This window comes from Solea senegalensis, linkage group LG7 (genome assembly GCF_019176455.1).
Source record: "Solea senegalensis isolate Sse05_10M linkage group LG7, IFAPA_SoseM_1, whole genome shotgun sequence".
Lineage (NCBI taxonomy): Eukaryota > Metazoa > Chordata > Actinopteri > Pleuronectiformes > Soleidae > Solea > Solea senegalensis.
Genome location: NC_058027.1, coordinates 2,244,644 through 2,259,515, shown reverse-complemented (window position 1 = coordinate 2,259,515; position 14,872 = coordinate 2,244,644). Strand labels below are relative to the sequence as shown.

General features: G+C 41.0%; 3 protein-coding genes across 9 annotated transcripts in view; 1 reads left to right on the top strand and 2 right to left on the bottom strand.

The window, feature by feature from the left end:
• Positions 1-14,872, top strand: part of swap70a (switching B cell complex subunit SWAP70a) — a 924,354-nt gene that overhangs the window by 1,535 nt on the left and 907,947 nt on the right. The window lies entirely within an intron of this gene.
• On the bottom strand, positions 2,392-4,691 carry rassf10b (Ras association domain family member 10b). The gene has a single exon (XM_044029788.1). It carries the CDS (start codon positions 4,658-4,660, stop codon positions 3,341-3,343), a length of 1,320 nt encoding a protein of 439 aa, XP_043885723.1. The 5' UTR covers positions 4,661-4,691; the 3' UTR covers positions 2,392-3,340.
• Positions 9,517-14,872, bottom strand: part of tead1b (TEA domain family member 1b) — a 41,363-nt gene continuing 36,007 nt past the window's right edge. For all 7 annotated transcript variants that reach the window (XM_044029781.1, XM_044029780.1, XM_044029783.1 and 4 more), the window contains 4 exons: positions 13,388-13,561; positions 11,368-11,508; positions 11,118-11,270; positions 9,517-9,901 (listed from right to left, as the gene is read on the bottom strand). In XM_044029781.1, coding sequence (XP_043885716.1) covers positions 9,788-9,901; positions 11,118-11,270; positions 11,368-11,508; positions 13,388-13,561 — 582 coding nt within the window. In that variant the 3' untranslated portion in view covers positions 9,517-9,787. The remainder of the gene's footprint in view (positions 9,902-11,117; positions 11,271-11,367; positions 11,509-13,387; positions 13,562-14,872) is intronic.

Sequence of the window (14,872 nt, the reverse complement as noted above, 5' to 3'; positions counted from 1 at the left end):
CGTCCAAAATCAGTCAAAAAAGTCATAGTATAGTATGTCGTCCAAAATCGGTCAAAAACGTCATAGTATAGTATGTCGTCCAAAATCGGTCAAAAAAGTCACATCAGTCACAAGTAAACTATGACTTTTTGGACCTAATTCTAAACTTTTTTTTCTAACATATTTTCTTTGCTCAGTAGACGACTCATGTCTTGTTTACATAAGTTAACAAAAATTTTCCTTCCATTATCGCAGAGTCGTTGATGAAGTTCAAATTCTTGCTGAAATTGAAATGACGCAAAAGAAAGAGCGAATGACATTTTTGTCACATTTTGGACGACATACAAAACCATGACTTTTTACCATGAAAGCCGTATAGAGTCATTATAAGTGTCTCTCTGACTGTCACACAAATGACTTTATCATCAAACTAGGACATGATGTGACAGAACATGTTCATTGTTGCTGTTTTCTCCCATTGCCTGCAGTTTTAAACACAAATCACACTCCCACAGCAGGAAAATCCAATTAAAACATGATTATAATAATAATATGAATCCCTTGTGATATACTGAGAACGGACATATACACACATGACAGTTCAGTCACTGTATATGCTGAGAAAACACTTTCTTCATCTTTTATTCTTCCTTTGCTTTAAATAATTCAATACAACACTGATGACAGGTAGTAATGTATACTTTATTGTTGTCTTACGTATCACTGCGTATTCACTCATGGGTGGATTCATCAAGGGAGGAAACTTAATATTGTGTCATTGTTTTATTGTTCTTTCGTGTCCGACCTTCACTTTTTAAAGAAAAAAAACACTAAGCAACATTAAATAAAATAAGGTTTTTATTTCTTAGCTTCAAGGTGAGTGTTGCTCTGCGACTGGCATAGAATCAGTGTTTGTGTAAGTGATGTTTCAGGGATTAAGATTATTTTAGATTATTATTATATCATAAAGATTATGATGGATTCATAATTGGAATGACTGTTTTTTTTTGCATCTTAAATGTAATTTTTTCACAAAAAATATATGACATGTTATAACCTGCAGGGCACGACTCAGGGTTTATGGGATTCCATGGAATCAGACACTCAGGAAACATCCATTACACAATATTATCTCTGAGAGTCCGCACACAGTCCTTGTTTCTGACTTTTATTTATTATTTTTCAATTTTCTCTCTCAGGATGCTGATGTGTTCCCAGTGTTCCCACTATTCCCGCTGTTCCCGGTGTTCCCAGTGTTCCCAGTGTTCCTAGTGTTCCCAGTGTCCCGCGTGTTGCCAGTGTCCCATGTTCCCGATGTTCCTGCTGTTCCCAGTGTTCCCAGTGTTCCCAGTGTTCCCAGTGTTCCTGGTGTTCCCGTGTTCCCAGTGTTCCCAGTGTCTCCCAGTGTTGTTCCCGATGTTCCTAGTGTTCCGTGTTCCGTGTTCCCAAGTGTTCCCAGTGTTCCTGGTGTTCCCGGTGTTCCCTGTGGGCTCAGCGTACATTCCTTCATATTTTATGGGAGTCTCCACCTCCTGTGTCTTTCAACTGTCAGGTATGTTTTTATTATCTGTGCCGGATCTGCTCCCGAATGATTTATCTCATCTGCAGATTCACGACTTCTTGTTTTTGCTGGTCTGACTGCAGCCAGAGGATTTATGAGGTGGAAACACCCGGAACAACTCACTGTGAACAAGTGGATTCTCACTTATCTTTAAGTCGTTTATTTGGAGCGATTGACTGCTCAGAGGATTTGTGTTAAAGAGTCAAACATAGATGTTCACAGTGAAGGAATCACTTTGATTTTACTAAATGAACATTTACTAGAGGTTGCCCTTCGTCTTCTTCTTCTTCCATTGGTTTATCAGTGGTTATATGGTTACTGTAACTGATGCATCTGTGTATGTGTAGTTTTATGTATATATATGTTTAATATATTCACATATTATTGATATAAAACAGAATGTTGAGCATGAGTGTGTCGCACATGTTATCAAGTCATTTCAGTGTCTTTTGATGGAGATAATACACAAATAATTGAATATTCATGATTCATTTTTTCAGGGAGAGTTTAGATCTGTCTAGATCACTAATACTTCTAATAAACAGCAGGACAGAGGACGAGGACGAGGACGTCAAACTCAGGACAGAAGACAAAATCAGTCAGTGTTTATTATCACATGTATTGTAAAGGTGACTAAAAAAGTCTTTGTTTTCTTCTTAATTTGACTTTCATAAACGGGTGTGTCTGTGATTCTCATCTAATCTGTGACGACTTCATGGTTCACAACGAAGAGGTTTTATTTGTTTTTCTTATCACTTGAATCCTGTGATGACCTAAGCGTCTGACTTTATGTTTTGTCTGCATCACTCATAACACGCGTTATTTACAAGGAAAATGAAGAAAACATGAACTCAAGGTACAAAAAGTTGTTTTTATTAATGTGAAAAAAATCTGACAAGAAAATCTACGCTGCACTCAGTGCACATAATCTGATAGTGGGGATTGTTTTACAGTTTGCAGGCGGAGTCTCACCAGGAAGTAACAATTGAATGAGTGGCCACCAGGGGGGGCGGGACTATCACTGATGCAAAAAGAACCCATTCACAGGAATTTAGAGGATAAAGCCCAGCAAGTTTAGTTTGACTGACAGCTGGTAAATCTGGGAAAAAACGGAGATTACGTTCACTTTTAAGATGACGTCTATGAACCCGACACACCAGACTATGGCTTTAGAAAAATAGAATAAACGCAGTGTAAGTAAAGGAAAATAATCTGAAAAAAAAACAATACAAAACAATCTGAACACCATCATCAAAATCCTGAGAAATGAGGAAACAAATGCAGATTTATTCTGTGTAATCCTGCTGACGGACAGATGACCTCGGCACAGGTCATAAAAAGCTCCAGCTTCACGGACGCGCACTAAATGTTAGTGAACGCCACATAAGTGATGATAATGTCAAGGTTTATTGATGTAGTGTACTGTTTACACTGTAAAAACACACATTGAGACACAACACGTGACGTTATTAAAGGGTTCTTTGGCAGAAATGCAATATACTAACAAGAAATCTGCTCATATGAGTGTGTGTGTGTAATGTCTTTAGAATAAAAAATAAAAAATGCTTTTTTGGGCCTTGCTTTGTGTTGACGAGTTTCTACAGCACCGACAGAGCCTGAGTTTTGTGTTTTAGAAAAATAATTTCACCACACAAGCAAAACATAGACGAACCACGTTACCATCTGCATTCTCACCAGTAGATGTCGCTAGTCCTTTGTCACACACTGGACCTTGTGTTTGTTGTTTACTGTCTCTAAAGACATGTTTCATTATGTGACGATTGAAAAGCTTTGATGACGTCACACCAGAGACTCCCACACAGTGAGAGAGTCCGAGTCCTGACTGTGCAGAGAACTCAAACCAGTGTCTGAGTCGTCGTCGTTCCCACTGTGGACCTTTGACATTCCTCTCGCCTGCTCCACCCACTCACTGTCCCTCTCCAACGCGCTCAGCAGCTCTGTCTCCTCATCTGTCTCCTGTCTGCTTGTCCCCTCGCTGCACACTGAGCCCTCATCCATGTCCAAAGTGTCCACTTGCTGCAGTAAATCCCTCATCTCTTTCTCCCTCACCGCGTAAAGCTCCCGGGTCAGATCCAAATCGCTCCTCATCGACTCTAAGTCCGTGTTGAGCCGCAGACCGATGTATAAACTGGCATGCAGCTGCGTGTTGATCCTCTCTTCTTCCAGAAGCAGCTCGTTCTCTGCCGCTGCGCGCGCTGCGCCCGCTGCGCCCTCGCCGCGCGCCCTCCGCAGCTCCTCTCTCCTCCTCTGCATCCAGCGCTGGTTCAGCTCCTCCTGGATCTGCACCGTGATGATGTCCGTCAGCGCCTCCTGCTCCCACAGCTCCTCCTGCAGTCTCACCACCTCCTCACTCCACTGCGCGTACTCCTCCAGCTTGGCCAGTGTCTCGGTGGGACAGCGCGCGTCCTCCTCGCGGTTGGAGGCTGCAGCAGCACCGACCAAGTACGTGTCCTGGACGTAGTTAATCCCGTGTCTCTTGATCCTGTCCGAATGCACTTGAGTCTCGCGCCTCTCGATCTCCGCGTCCAGCTCTGAAATCCTCTGCACCTGCTGACGGATCGTGTGATCCTGAGAAACCACCAGGTGAACCAGAGTCTCCATCTTCTCCGCGCAGGGCGCGTGTCTGTGCGCCACGCGCGCTCTCTTTTTATTCATCTTCTCCAACTTTCTGAACGCTTTCCTCACAATGCGACGCTGTTTTTCAGGTGAAATTCCCGCCGTCGGGGACCGCGTGGATTCTTTATTGGTGACGCACGGACTCTGCTTGCTCCGCACCACGCGCGCCTCTGCGCTCCGCGCGCCGCGATTCTCCAAAGACGCTTCGCTCTTCACCAACACGAACTTCACGTTCTTCTGCTCTTCTCCCCACGCGACCCACAGCCGCAGGATCTTCGTCTTGTGCGGCAAAATCCGCTCGAAACCTCTCCACTTCTCCACGATGCAGTAAGAATGCGCCGCGCACAGTCCGCGCTGAGAGTTCTGGTCTTCCACGAGAACTTTGACCACATCAGCGCAGCTCGTGCGCTTTGACACGCCGAGCACGAGCTTCTCCTCCCGGCAGACCCACACTGATATATCACTGTCCTGCGACTCCATCATTAATCTGAGTAGAATCCTTAAATGAACTTAAATAAAGAAAGTTTCAGCAGCAGGAGCAGCAGGAGCAGGAGCAGCAGGGCAGCAGGAGCAGGAGCAGCAGGGCAGCAGGAGCAGGAGCAGCAGGAGCAGCAGCAGCGGTGTCCAAACTCATCCTCAGCTCCACGCGTCTCCTCCTTCACTTTCTTGAGGACAAGTCAAAGAAAAAAAACTTGTCCCTCATAATAACTCCCTCTGCTGTGGTCACATGACTGACACTTGACAGAGCGGTGTGTGTGTGTGTGTGTGTGTGTGTGTGAGATCACGTGTGCCATGGTCACTGTAGGCGTTAATGCACACAATAACTAATACTAATAAAAAGTGAAGTAAATGACAATTAAATATTAAATTCAAGAGTTTTTACAAGTGAAATAAACTCAGAAAAACTTTTTAAATCCAAACTTAAAACATATTTATTCAGTAGTGTGCTGACAGTTTTTATTTCGTTTTATTCTTGTGTGTTTTTGTTATGCTATTTTCATGCTTTTGTTTTTAACCTCTGTCTGTAATGCTTTTATTTTGTAAAGCACTTTGGTCGCTATAGAAATAAAGTACATTACATTACATAAAACTTGTTTCAAAACAGGTGAAAGTTCACAACTGTTCATTTCTACTGTGTAACGGAGTGACAACACTGACACACACACACACACACACACACACACACTGGTCTCACACTGACTTCAGAGGACATTGCATTGACTTACATTCATTTCCTGCAGACTTACTGTAACCTTAACCATAACTACTACTGGCCTAACCCTGACCCCTGACCCCTGACCTTAACCCTAACCTCAGCCTTCACCTTAAATTGTCGTCACTTACTTTATGAAGACTTGATTTTTGTCCCCGTAAGGACGACGAGTCCCCATAATGTGACAGATTTATGTCCCCACAACATAAGGAATACAAGGTGCACACAAAAACACATTTAAAATCATCCCGTATATAATCAATAATCAGTATTTTTTTGTCATAAATGGTGTTGACAATGAACTACTTCTTATGTGTGAGGAAAGAGGAGTCGATTATCCTCACAAACTCTGTGATTGTGTCCAAACACAGTGAGGATCGATGTGTGAGCACAAGTGCTTTGTGTGTCTGTATTTGTATCAATAAACGGAGGTTGTTTTTTTGTGAAATGTCTACAAGGTCTTAGTTTCAAGTGATAATCAGTCCATAATCCTTCAGATTACGGTTGAATACAATCAAATCTGATGTCTCTGCACTATCATGATTATCATTGTGACCGAATCAGACTCACAGTTTATGTTTACACATGAAAACAAAGGTCTTAGATTTACTGGATTCATGTTGTTTTGCTGTTTGTTAAACCCTTAAAATATGTAAAGGTGTAATTTGACAAATGTCCACATGGTGGCGTGATGTACTACAGAACACTGGAGCGCTGTGAGACTCTAAATCACTAAATCCTTGTCCTGCACTGAAACAAACACAGACTTATTTTAAACCATGTGTGACATGTTCTTTTTCTTCTTCATGTGATTTCAAAGCCCCATAAAGTTTGTTTTATAGTTTCTTCTAAAAACAGTTTGTCTTAGTAATGATTTGTGATGTTATATTTTAGCGCTGGAAACAAACCAATACGAACATGGACGTTAGATCATGTGTCTGCAATAAACACACTTTATGATCCAGGTGTTTTACATCATCAGTGCTTTTCACACAAACTGGACTTTGATTAGTTGAAAATCATGTGATGTGGCTCTATCTAGTGTTGACCTGAGGTTCCTGCAGTTAAACACTAACATGACGTGTTTTTACTCGAGTGAAAACGAAGAGAAAAGTACAATAAGTTCCAGATTTATTTAAGTCCAATATTGCATACATAGAAAGAATCTAGAAAGCTACAAAATAACTATATTATCAAGAAGGCATCATAATGTTCACGGAGCAAAGACACGACCATAATATGCAGAACAACAGAAACACAGCAGAGCGTCTTTTCTCTCCTTTGATATGAAAAGATTTCACACATCTGTACCGAGAACAGCCGAGATATCACTTTGTACAAAGCACCTTTTTACATACGTTAAAAAAAACAAACAAACAAATAAAAATATGCACACAAAACCCAAAAACTGTGTGTATGACAACTATAACGTGAGCGATGTGAAGAATCACTTTAAAGCCACCATCTGTAAATGGTCATGAAACAAAACAAAGAAAACAGGTACCAGTACCTACAGAATTACAAATAACACGAGAGCTAAAGCTGCAGATGTCTGCAGCACAAATCCTTTTTTTTATTTATTTATTTATTTATTTTTAAGTGTCCATTTTCTCTTGGAATGGATCCACCACACACACACACACACACATTCATGCCTCTGCAGGCGTCGGCCCCACACATGTAAGAAAATAAAGACCAGCAGTGCAGCAGTAACATCATTCACCATCTGACCGACAACGTCATCACGAAACCAAGTACGACAGAGAGAACGACGAGGAGAACACGTCACACAACAGACGTCCCGCAAAACACGCAATACAAATACTGAAGGACTCGACTCGGCGTCCCACTCAAATACGCCAGATGAAAAAGAAGCAAAGGAAATGTCCGAGAACAGATTTCAGATTTAAGAAAACAGATGTTAACACTTTACAATACAGTAAAAATAAAGTCTTATTCTGGTCAACAATGGACAACTTTAGATTATTGGAATGATCCATTTTGTTAAGTTTAAGTTTTACACTGATGGCGTAAATATTGAGGTTATTACGTTGGAAAAAACAGTAAATCACTGTCATTATTAGAATTAAAATGACGTAACCCCAATATTACTTAATTATTACCTGAATATTACCATGCTGGTATTTTACTGCAATGTAAAATGCTACCAAATAATGAATGAATTCTAAACTAAGGTCAACAGGAAGGTAGTGTTCATGTGTTCATGTCATTGTATCTTAATGAAAAGGTCGAGTGAATTTCAACTTTCAATCTTTCAAAGTTTTACACTGATAGTAGAGTAATTATCTATATAAGGTATGATCTGGATTTTACTGTCATTATGAAACTGCATTACAGTTTAAATGATACGACACAGTGTTACTTAAAGGGCCACTTCACCAAAAAAACACAGGGTTTTCTTTTTAAGGAAGTTGGGATTGGACAAAAAATAAATAAAATTGACAAAAAGTTGACGTCAAAGTGAGAAAATAAAAGCCCTGCACTGCTCGTCACTGTGTGTCTGTCAATCATAACAAGCTTAAGGAATAAAATTTAAATAAAAACGGGTCCAAGTGAATCCACATCTGTAACTGAATGTGAATCAAACAAACACAGCAGCAAGTGGAGAAAAATAAACATGTCATTATTATTGAATTATTATTTTACTGTAACAACGAGTGAGTGACAAACGCCGACTGTCTGCTGATTGGTCCCTGCAGCTGATCATGTGACGTCACGTTTGTGTTTAAAAACAAAGAAAAACCCCCAAAAACACTTGAACCTGCAAGTGTGCACCGAGCATGGTCAGCAGGTTTGTTTCCTCACAGTTACACAGCTGTCCTTCGCCGTCATTACAATCCTTTGAAAAGGCAATGTGGTGACAGGTTTCACATCAGCGTGTCTCCTTTTTTGGTCTTTGATTATCATTATTTTATTCTGAAATCTTCTTGAAGCTGTGAATTTTAAAACCAAAGGCACTTCCTCGCTTCCGCCGCAGGACAAGCGGGCGACGGTATCGCTGTGTTTTTGGCAGCCGGACTCGGTTTAAAGTAAACTCTCAGAATAAAGGAGCGGGGTTTTCAGGAGCATGTTGCAGAGTCAGAGAAAAATATAACACATTTTCAAGACTGTTTTTGACGCATTGAAAACACTAGTGTTCGACTTCTGAAGGAGTGTGTGTCGAGTTGGAGATTTCTCACCCACAGAACTGATGTTAAACTTAAGGATAAACGAGTAATGAGAGAATAGATTCTAAGGCACTGTAGACTTTATACTTTGGCTGTTTGTGTGATGATGTTTTAACCTGTCGGATCACAGTTTCAGTGGCATCTTTTAAAGTTCACACACACACACACACACACACACACACGGTGAGTAAAGATGTATTAAGGCTGGGGATCAGTGGAGGCCAAACATGTGCACGTGGATTTTCTGAGTCTCGGACTTATGATAGAGTTACAATCATTAAGAGAGTTCTGTAGTCAGAGAGGAACTAAGGCGAGGAAACAAAGTGCTTCTGCACGACACGAGCGTCCAGTTTCAGTCATTTTAGCAAATAAAACGGTGCTTTCCAACGTTTACGCAGCAGATTGAGGCCAAACGTTCGACTCTTAGTGTCCGTGACTCCTGGAGTGCTTTAAACTGGGAGGAATATTATTGTTCTGAAAGCTTTTGTATATATATATATCTATATATATATATATATATATATATATATGTACAGTCATTCTGCTAATTCACAACCACTTGCTTTCAGCTGCTGCTCATGTAGTGTTGTCATTTATCAGTCTCTTTGGAAATCTAGTGGCTGTGGGTGCATGTCTCTATATTTACAGTACACATATATATACATATATACATATATATATATATATACGTATATATATGTATATATACACATATATATACATATATATATACATGTATATATATATATACATGTATATATATATGGTCACAAATGAGAAACAACAGACAACACACACGTTACACAGACCACATCAGGCTGCTGGTAGAAAAACATCCAGCATCCATTTACCTGTTTTTTTTTTGTTTTTTTCGTGGTCAAAATAATGAAGAAGAAGAAGAAGAAGAAGACGACGATATACCAAATTAACCTAGTCAATTACTTAAGAACATTTATACCCAACAGAGACCAACAGAACACATTTTTGAGACGTGAATTCCCGTAATTAGACATTAAACAACTGTACCGCAATTCACAGCCGCAGCCAAATAAACATTTACACTAAAACATCGTTCATTCGCCTCGATAACGTGGACCAAAAAGCCGCGTGGGTGTGACTTTCAGGTTCGAGGCACTGCCACTTGTGTCGAGGTTGGAGAGTCTATGGAAAGAAGGGGGATTGATAAGAGGCGACACACGCGGGGGCTTCTTACTCTTTCACCAGTCTGTAGATGTGATGCTGCGCGCCGTGCTCGCTGTTTGACACCTCAAACACACACGCCATACACAGCAGCGTCTCCTGCGTGTCCCTGTTTGTCACCACCTGCAGGACAAATCAGAAAAAACATCAGTGTTTTAGCTTAAACGTCTATTAGACACTCACATGTTCATTTATAATCATTTCTATACAGATTCAAATATATATAATACTAAATATTACAGTAAAGTAATGGCATGGTAACAGCAGGGAGTTACATTAAGGTTACAACATCACTTTGTCATGTAAGTGCTACACATTCATATAAACAATCTGTGCGTCCCACTACATGGTCCCAGCACGGCACGGCACGGCGCGGCCCAGTTCTGCTTTTCAATTAGCGATAGTACCTGGAACCTGGGATTTGTTTTAGTACCGAGGTTCTAAGCGAGCTGAGCAGCAGCTTGACAACCAAGCCGAACAAAGCCGAACTGTAGATCAGTTAAAAAGACTTAAAAATCCTTAAAACTTGTCTTAATCTCCAATATTTAGCAAAGGAAATGTCTAAAATCTCAATATTTAACAGAGCAGTATTTAGCGACGAGCTGCTGTATTTCAGCTCAGTGACGGAGCGAGGCGAGCCGCGTCGGGACCGTGTAGTGAAAAAACGACATAAATCTTTAAATTCAAGGTAACAATGTTCAGATTGTGTTTAAAATGCTCATCTACCTTGTTTCTGTGTAGTTTTACCACACTATTACATGTTACATGTTACATATTCATACATTCCTATTACCACCATATTAACATGTCTATTCTTAACTCAAATGTAGTTTATAGTGTGAAAAAGATGGATTTATTTATGGACTATCTGAGTCTTAAATCATTCACCTCATGAAAAACAAAATGAATATTTTATGGATTTTGACACAATTTTTGATTTTCTCCTTCATTTAAAAAAAAAAAAATTCCGTCAAACACAACAAAAAATTCTCAAAAACGTCTTCGTCCAGAGGAAAAAGCAAAAAAAAAAAAGTCTGTCTGTCCTTTTTTTACTTTGCCAATATCTCTGAAGGCCATTTTAAGAGTGTGTGTGATGCTGAATAACTGGGGGTTTCTCCTGCAGATAATGAGTTTCCTCACATCACATTTCATCCTCTGTGGAATGAGAGGAATGTGAAACCTGCTGGAGAAGCTCGACACCCCCCACCCCCCACCCCCTCCTTCTTTCTTTCTTTCTTTCTTTTGGAGCCAGCAACAATCAAACAGAAGAAGAAGAAGAAGAAGAATGAGCATCCTGGAGAGGGACCGCTCCCCTCCTCCAGGTCAGAGGAGTAATTACCAACAAGATGGTGAAGTTCTCCAGCACGCTGTTCATCATGTATTTCTCTGGTAGATGTTTGAGCTTATGGATGAAGTTGATCATGTATTCACACATGGGAGAGCGACTTATTCTGTAGACGAAGCGTCCGTTCTCAAACCGCGCATATTCAGTCTGAGGAAGAACAAAAAAAACACGTTTAAGGAGAGGAAACAATAACAACACCTTCTCTGTGATTCACGTTAAACACGGGGAATATTTGTGTCCGCACCTCCACTTTCTCCACCACCTGCTTCCCAAAGGAGCAAACCTTTGTGGAGCACGTGATGGTCATGTTCTCCGAGCTCTCGTACTGACTCGTGACTCCGTAGAAAGAGCCGCCGTCATCTTGAATGTTGCAGTTCAGGTCGGCCTGCAGGGCAGAGGGAACGCAGAGCATGAAAAAGTCACATACTGCTCAATATTTAGAAGAATACAAGTGTTTTACTGATATTTAAGATGATAATTGATGAGTCAGGTTCATCAAAATTAGAGATATTTAACATTTATACCAGTAAATAATAACAAATTGTCTAGTCCCTGGTTTTTAAAGGTCATCTTTCTGTAACATTAACAATTAAATGTTTAAAGTTTTGTGATATAAAGTAGCAATAATTGTGCAGAACTCACAAAATAAACCACGTTTCTTTTCTTTTAAGTAAACTTTGAACCGTGACAGTAGTTCCAAATTTCACAAATTCAATCCGATTTGAAACATTTTGAGGATGTTTTGCTCAGGTTTGTTTATACAGTTGGTGAAAATGAATTTCTTTTTCATCAGATTGTGCTGCAAAAAAAGGATCTAAGACACTCTATGTTGCACATTCTTGTATAAACTGTACATTTGAGGGTTAAGATAAGAACAAAAATCCAAGCACATTCACAAACTAAGTGCAGCGTTGAGTTGAAAGACAGAATCGCAGCAAAGAAACAGGGAATTATTTACTTTACACGAGAAAAACATCAATATGAAGAAAAATGATGATGCAGTGACATAATTTCTCTGCAATGAAGAAAACAGGATACTTTTTTACCCAAATGGAAACATTGTGACATGAAGGTTTTTTCAGCATATTCACTAAAAATACTCATGTATAAAGTGTAACGTAATGTTTCGTCACACAGGTTAATGTTACTGAGTCGTTGAAATCTGGATCTTCATCAGTTAAAAAAATGACATGACTCCGCCTCCTCCTGCTGCTCCTCATCATATTAAACAGATAGTAAATAGTAAAGAGTTTGGATGCTCGTCCTCAGCATCATTCACTGAGATATTTATCTGCTCCTCTAAGTGCCGTGTGCTGCATTACATTCAACAGCCGCTCATGAACTCTGTGTGTTTGGTATCGAGCAGGAAAATGTTCAACAGGGTTTTAGAACCGAATTTAGCCGAAAAACCAAATAAAAATAAGCAACACAGAGACAGACGTTAGTATAAACTGTAGTGATGAACCCGTGGCAGCACACGTTTCCATTATGTCTGCTGTAAAAAAATGTGTTAACATCTGCATTAAGAGTTTCTGACCACAGTGGAGCTTCGATCAGAAGATCCCAGGCTGAATGTTAATGTCTCCACACTGGGAACAAGATTGTGAGGCGGATTAAATGAAGTTACATTAAAAGACTGATTTATCAGGTTGAACTTCCCTGCTCTGCGAGGGCAGCCTTTCTATGCCCTGAACATCCCGTTCATTAAGGCCACAGAAAAAAGAGGAGACATCCTCCTACAGCATTCTCCTCCTTCATTAAGCAAAGCAGTTATTCCTTCATTATTGTGCAGATTCTGTCTTTCATTTAAAATTCAGATTGGACGGTCACTTCAAAAGGAATTTGAGAGGACTTGGTCCAAGTGCGCGCCGCCCCTACTTTGTTGGCTGCCGCTAGTTAGCATTTTGCATCGAGGAGGAAATACATGCAACGTTTAAACAGCCATTAGGAGTGCAACTGGGTCACTCCATTGTTTGGAGATATTACAGTAGATTAGTGACAGCTTTGATCAGACGCTCCCCTGCTATGCAAGACCAAATATAGTCAGAGAGCAGTCTGATTAAACCTGAGCAGGATTCACGTTTCACTTTCTTCTCTTTGTCTTTGGGACATTTTCTGCTATAAACACTGACCTTGTCAGGACCAAAACCTGGTCCTAATGAGGCAGAACCTGTGGTTAAGTTTAGGACTGAGATTTTTAAATTAAGAAAATGCTTTTTTTTTAACCCTTAAAGTTGCACAAACCTCTGACAATAACCACTCACCCAGAACTTTATAAGGAAGAAGGAATTCTGAGGACCTTTCCCGTACAGCTCTTTAAGTCCTCCTTTCTTCTCTGGAAACTTATCGTAAATCTGACGGATGTCCACTGTCTCCAGCAGGGCGTCGCTGTAGGAGTGATTCGTCTGCCCGATGTGTACGAACAGGTGCTTGTTGTACTGAAAGAGTAAAGAAACAGCGTGTGTTGGGAAATAAAGTAAAATAAAGGCTGAATTTAACATTAAATGTGATTCACAACAGTATGATGTTAAGGCAAACATTAGCACGTGACATTAGCCGTCTGTGAGGATTTAGAGAACCGTCATTCTGAGTGATCACTTCAGACAACAACACACTCTTTCATTTGCATCATTCCAGGGATTTAAGGTGGGAGTTTATGAGCGAGAAGTCTGAGAAACCACAAATTCAATGTCTTCACTAACATGACAAACAACATTTCTGCATCAAAGGCAACAAAAACAAGCCAAACAAACAACACTGTTTTTATTATTAAAGTTAAACGTGATACATTTTAAATGATCTAAAAAAGCAGCAAATCAAAGAGCAACATTTGATTTTCAGTGCGACTAAAACCCTCTCATGTGGCACTGAAGGCTCGTAGAGCAGCTTTCTATAGCACACACTCGTCCCTACAGGACACGCTCGTCCCTACAGCACACACTCGTCCCTACAGCACAGCCTTGTCCCTATAGCACACACTCGTCCCTACAGCACAGCATTGTCCCTATAGCACACACGTCCCTACAGCACACACTCGTCCCTACAGCACAGCCTTGTCCCTATAGCACACACTACAGCAGCTCGTCCCTCACACACTCCCTACAGCACAGTCCTACAGCACAGTCCCTATACAGCACAGCACTCACTACAGCACAGCTTGTCCCTATAACACACTGCCCTACAGCACAGCATTGTCCCTATGCACACACTTGCCCTACAGCACACACAGCCCACAGCACACCTGTATAGCACACACTGCCCTACAGCACACACTCTGCCCCACATCACACAGCACAGCACTTCAGCACACACAGCACACCTCGTCCTACAGCACACACTCACAGCACACTCGTACACAGCACACACTGCCCTACAGCACACACTGTCCCATCACAGTCCCTACAGCACTTGTCCCTATAGCACACACTGGCTGGCACACACTGACAGCACACAGCACACAGCACACAGCCCCCCACATCACACACTCAGCACACACAGCCTCCCTATAGCACACACTCCCCTACATCACACACACTCGTCCCATCACACACTCACAGCACTCGGCACACACTCCCTACATCACACACTCGACAGCACACACTCGTCCCTACATCACACACTGTCCCTACATCACACACTCGTCCCTACATCACACACTCGTCCCTACTGCACACACTCGTCCCTACATCACAGACTCTGCCTGGGAACAGGAGCAGATAATAGGAGAAGAAACAGATTAACACAGTGAG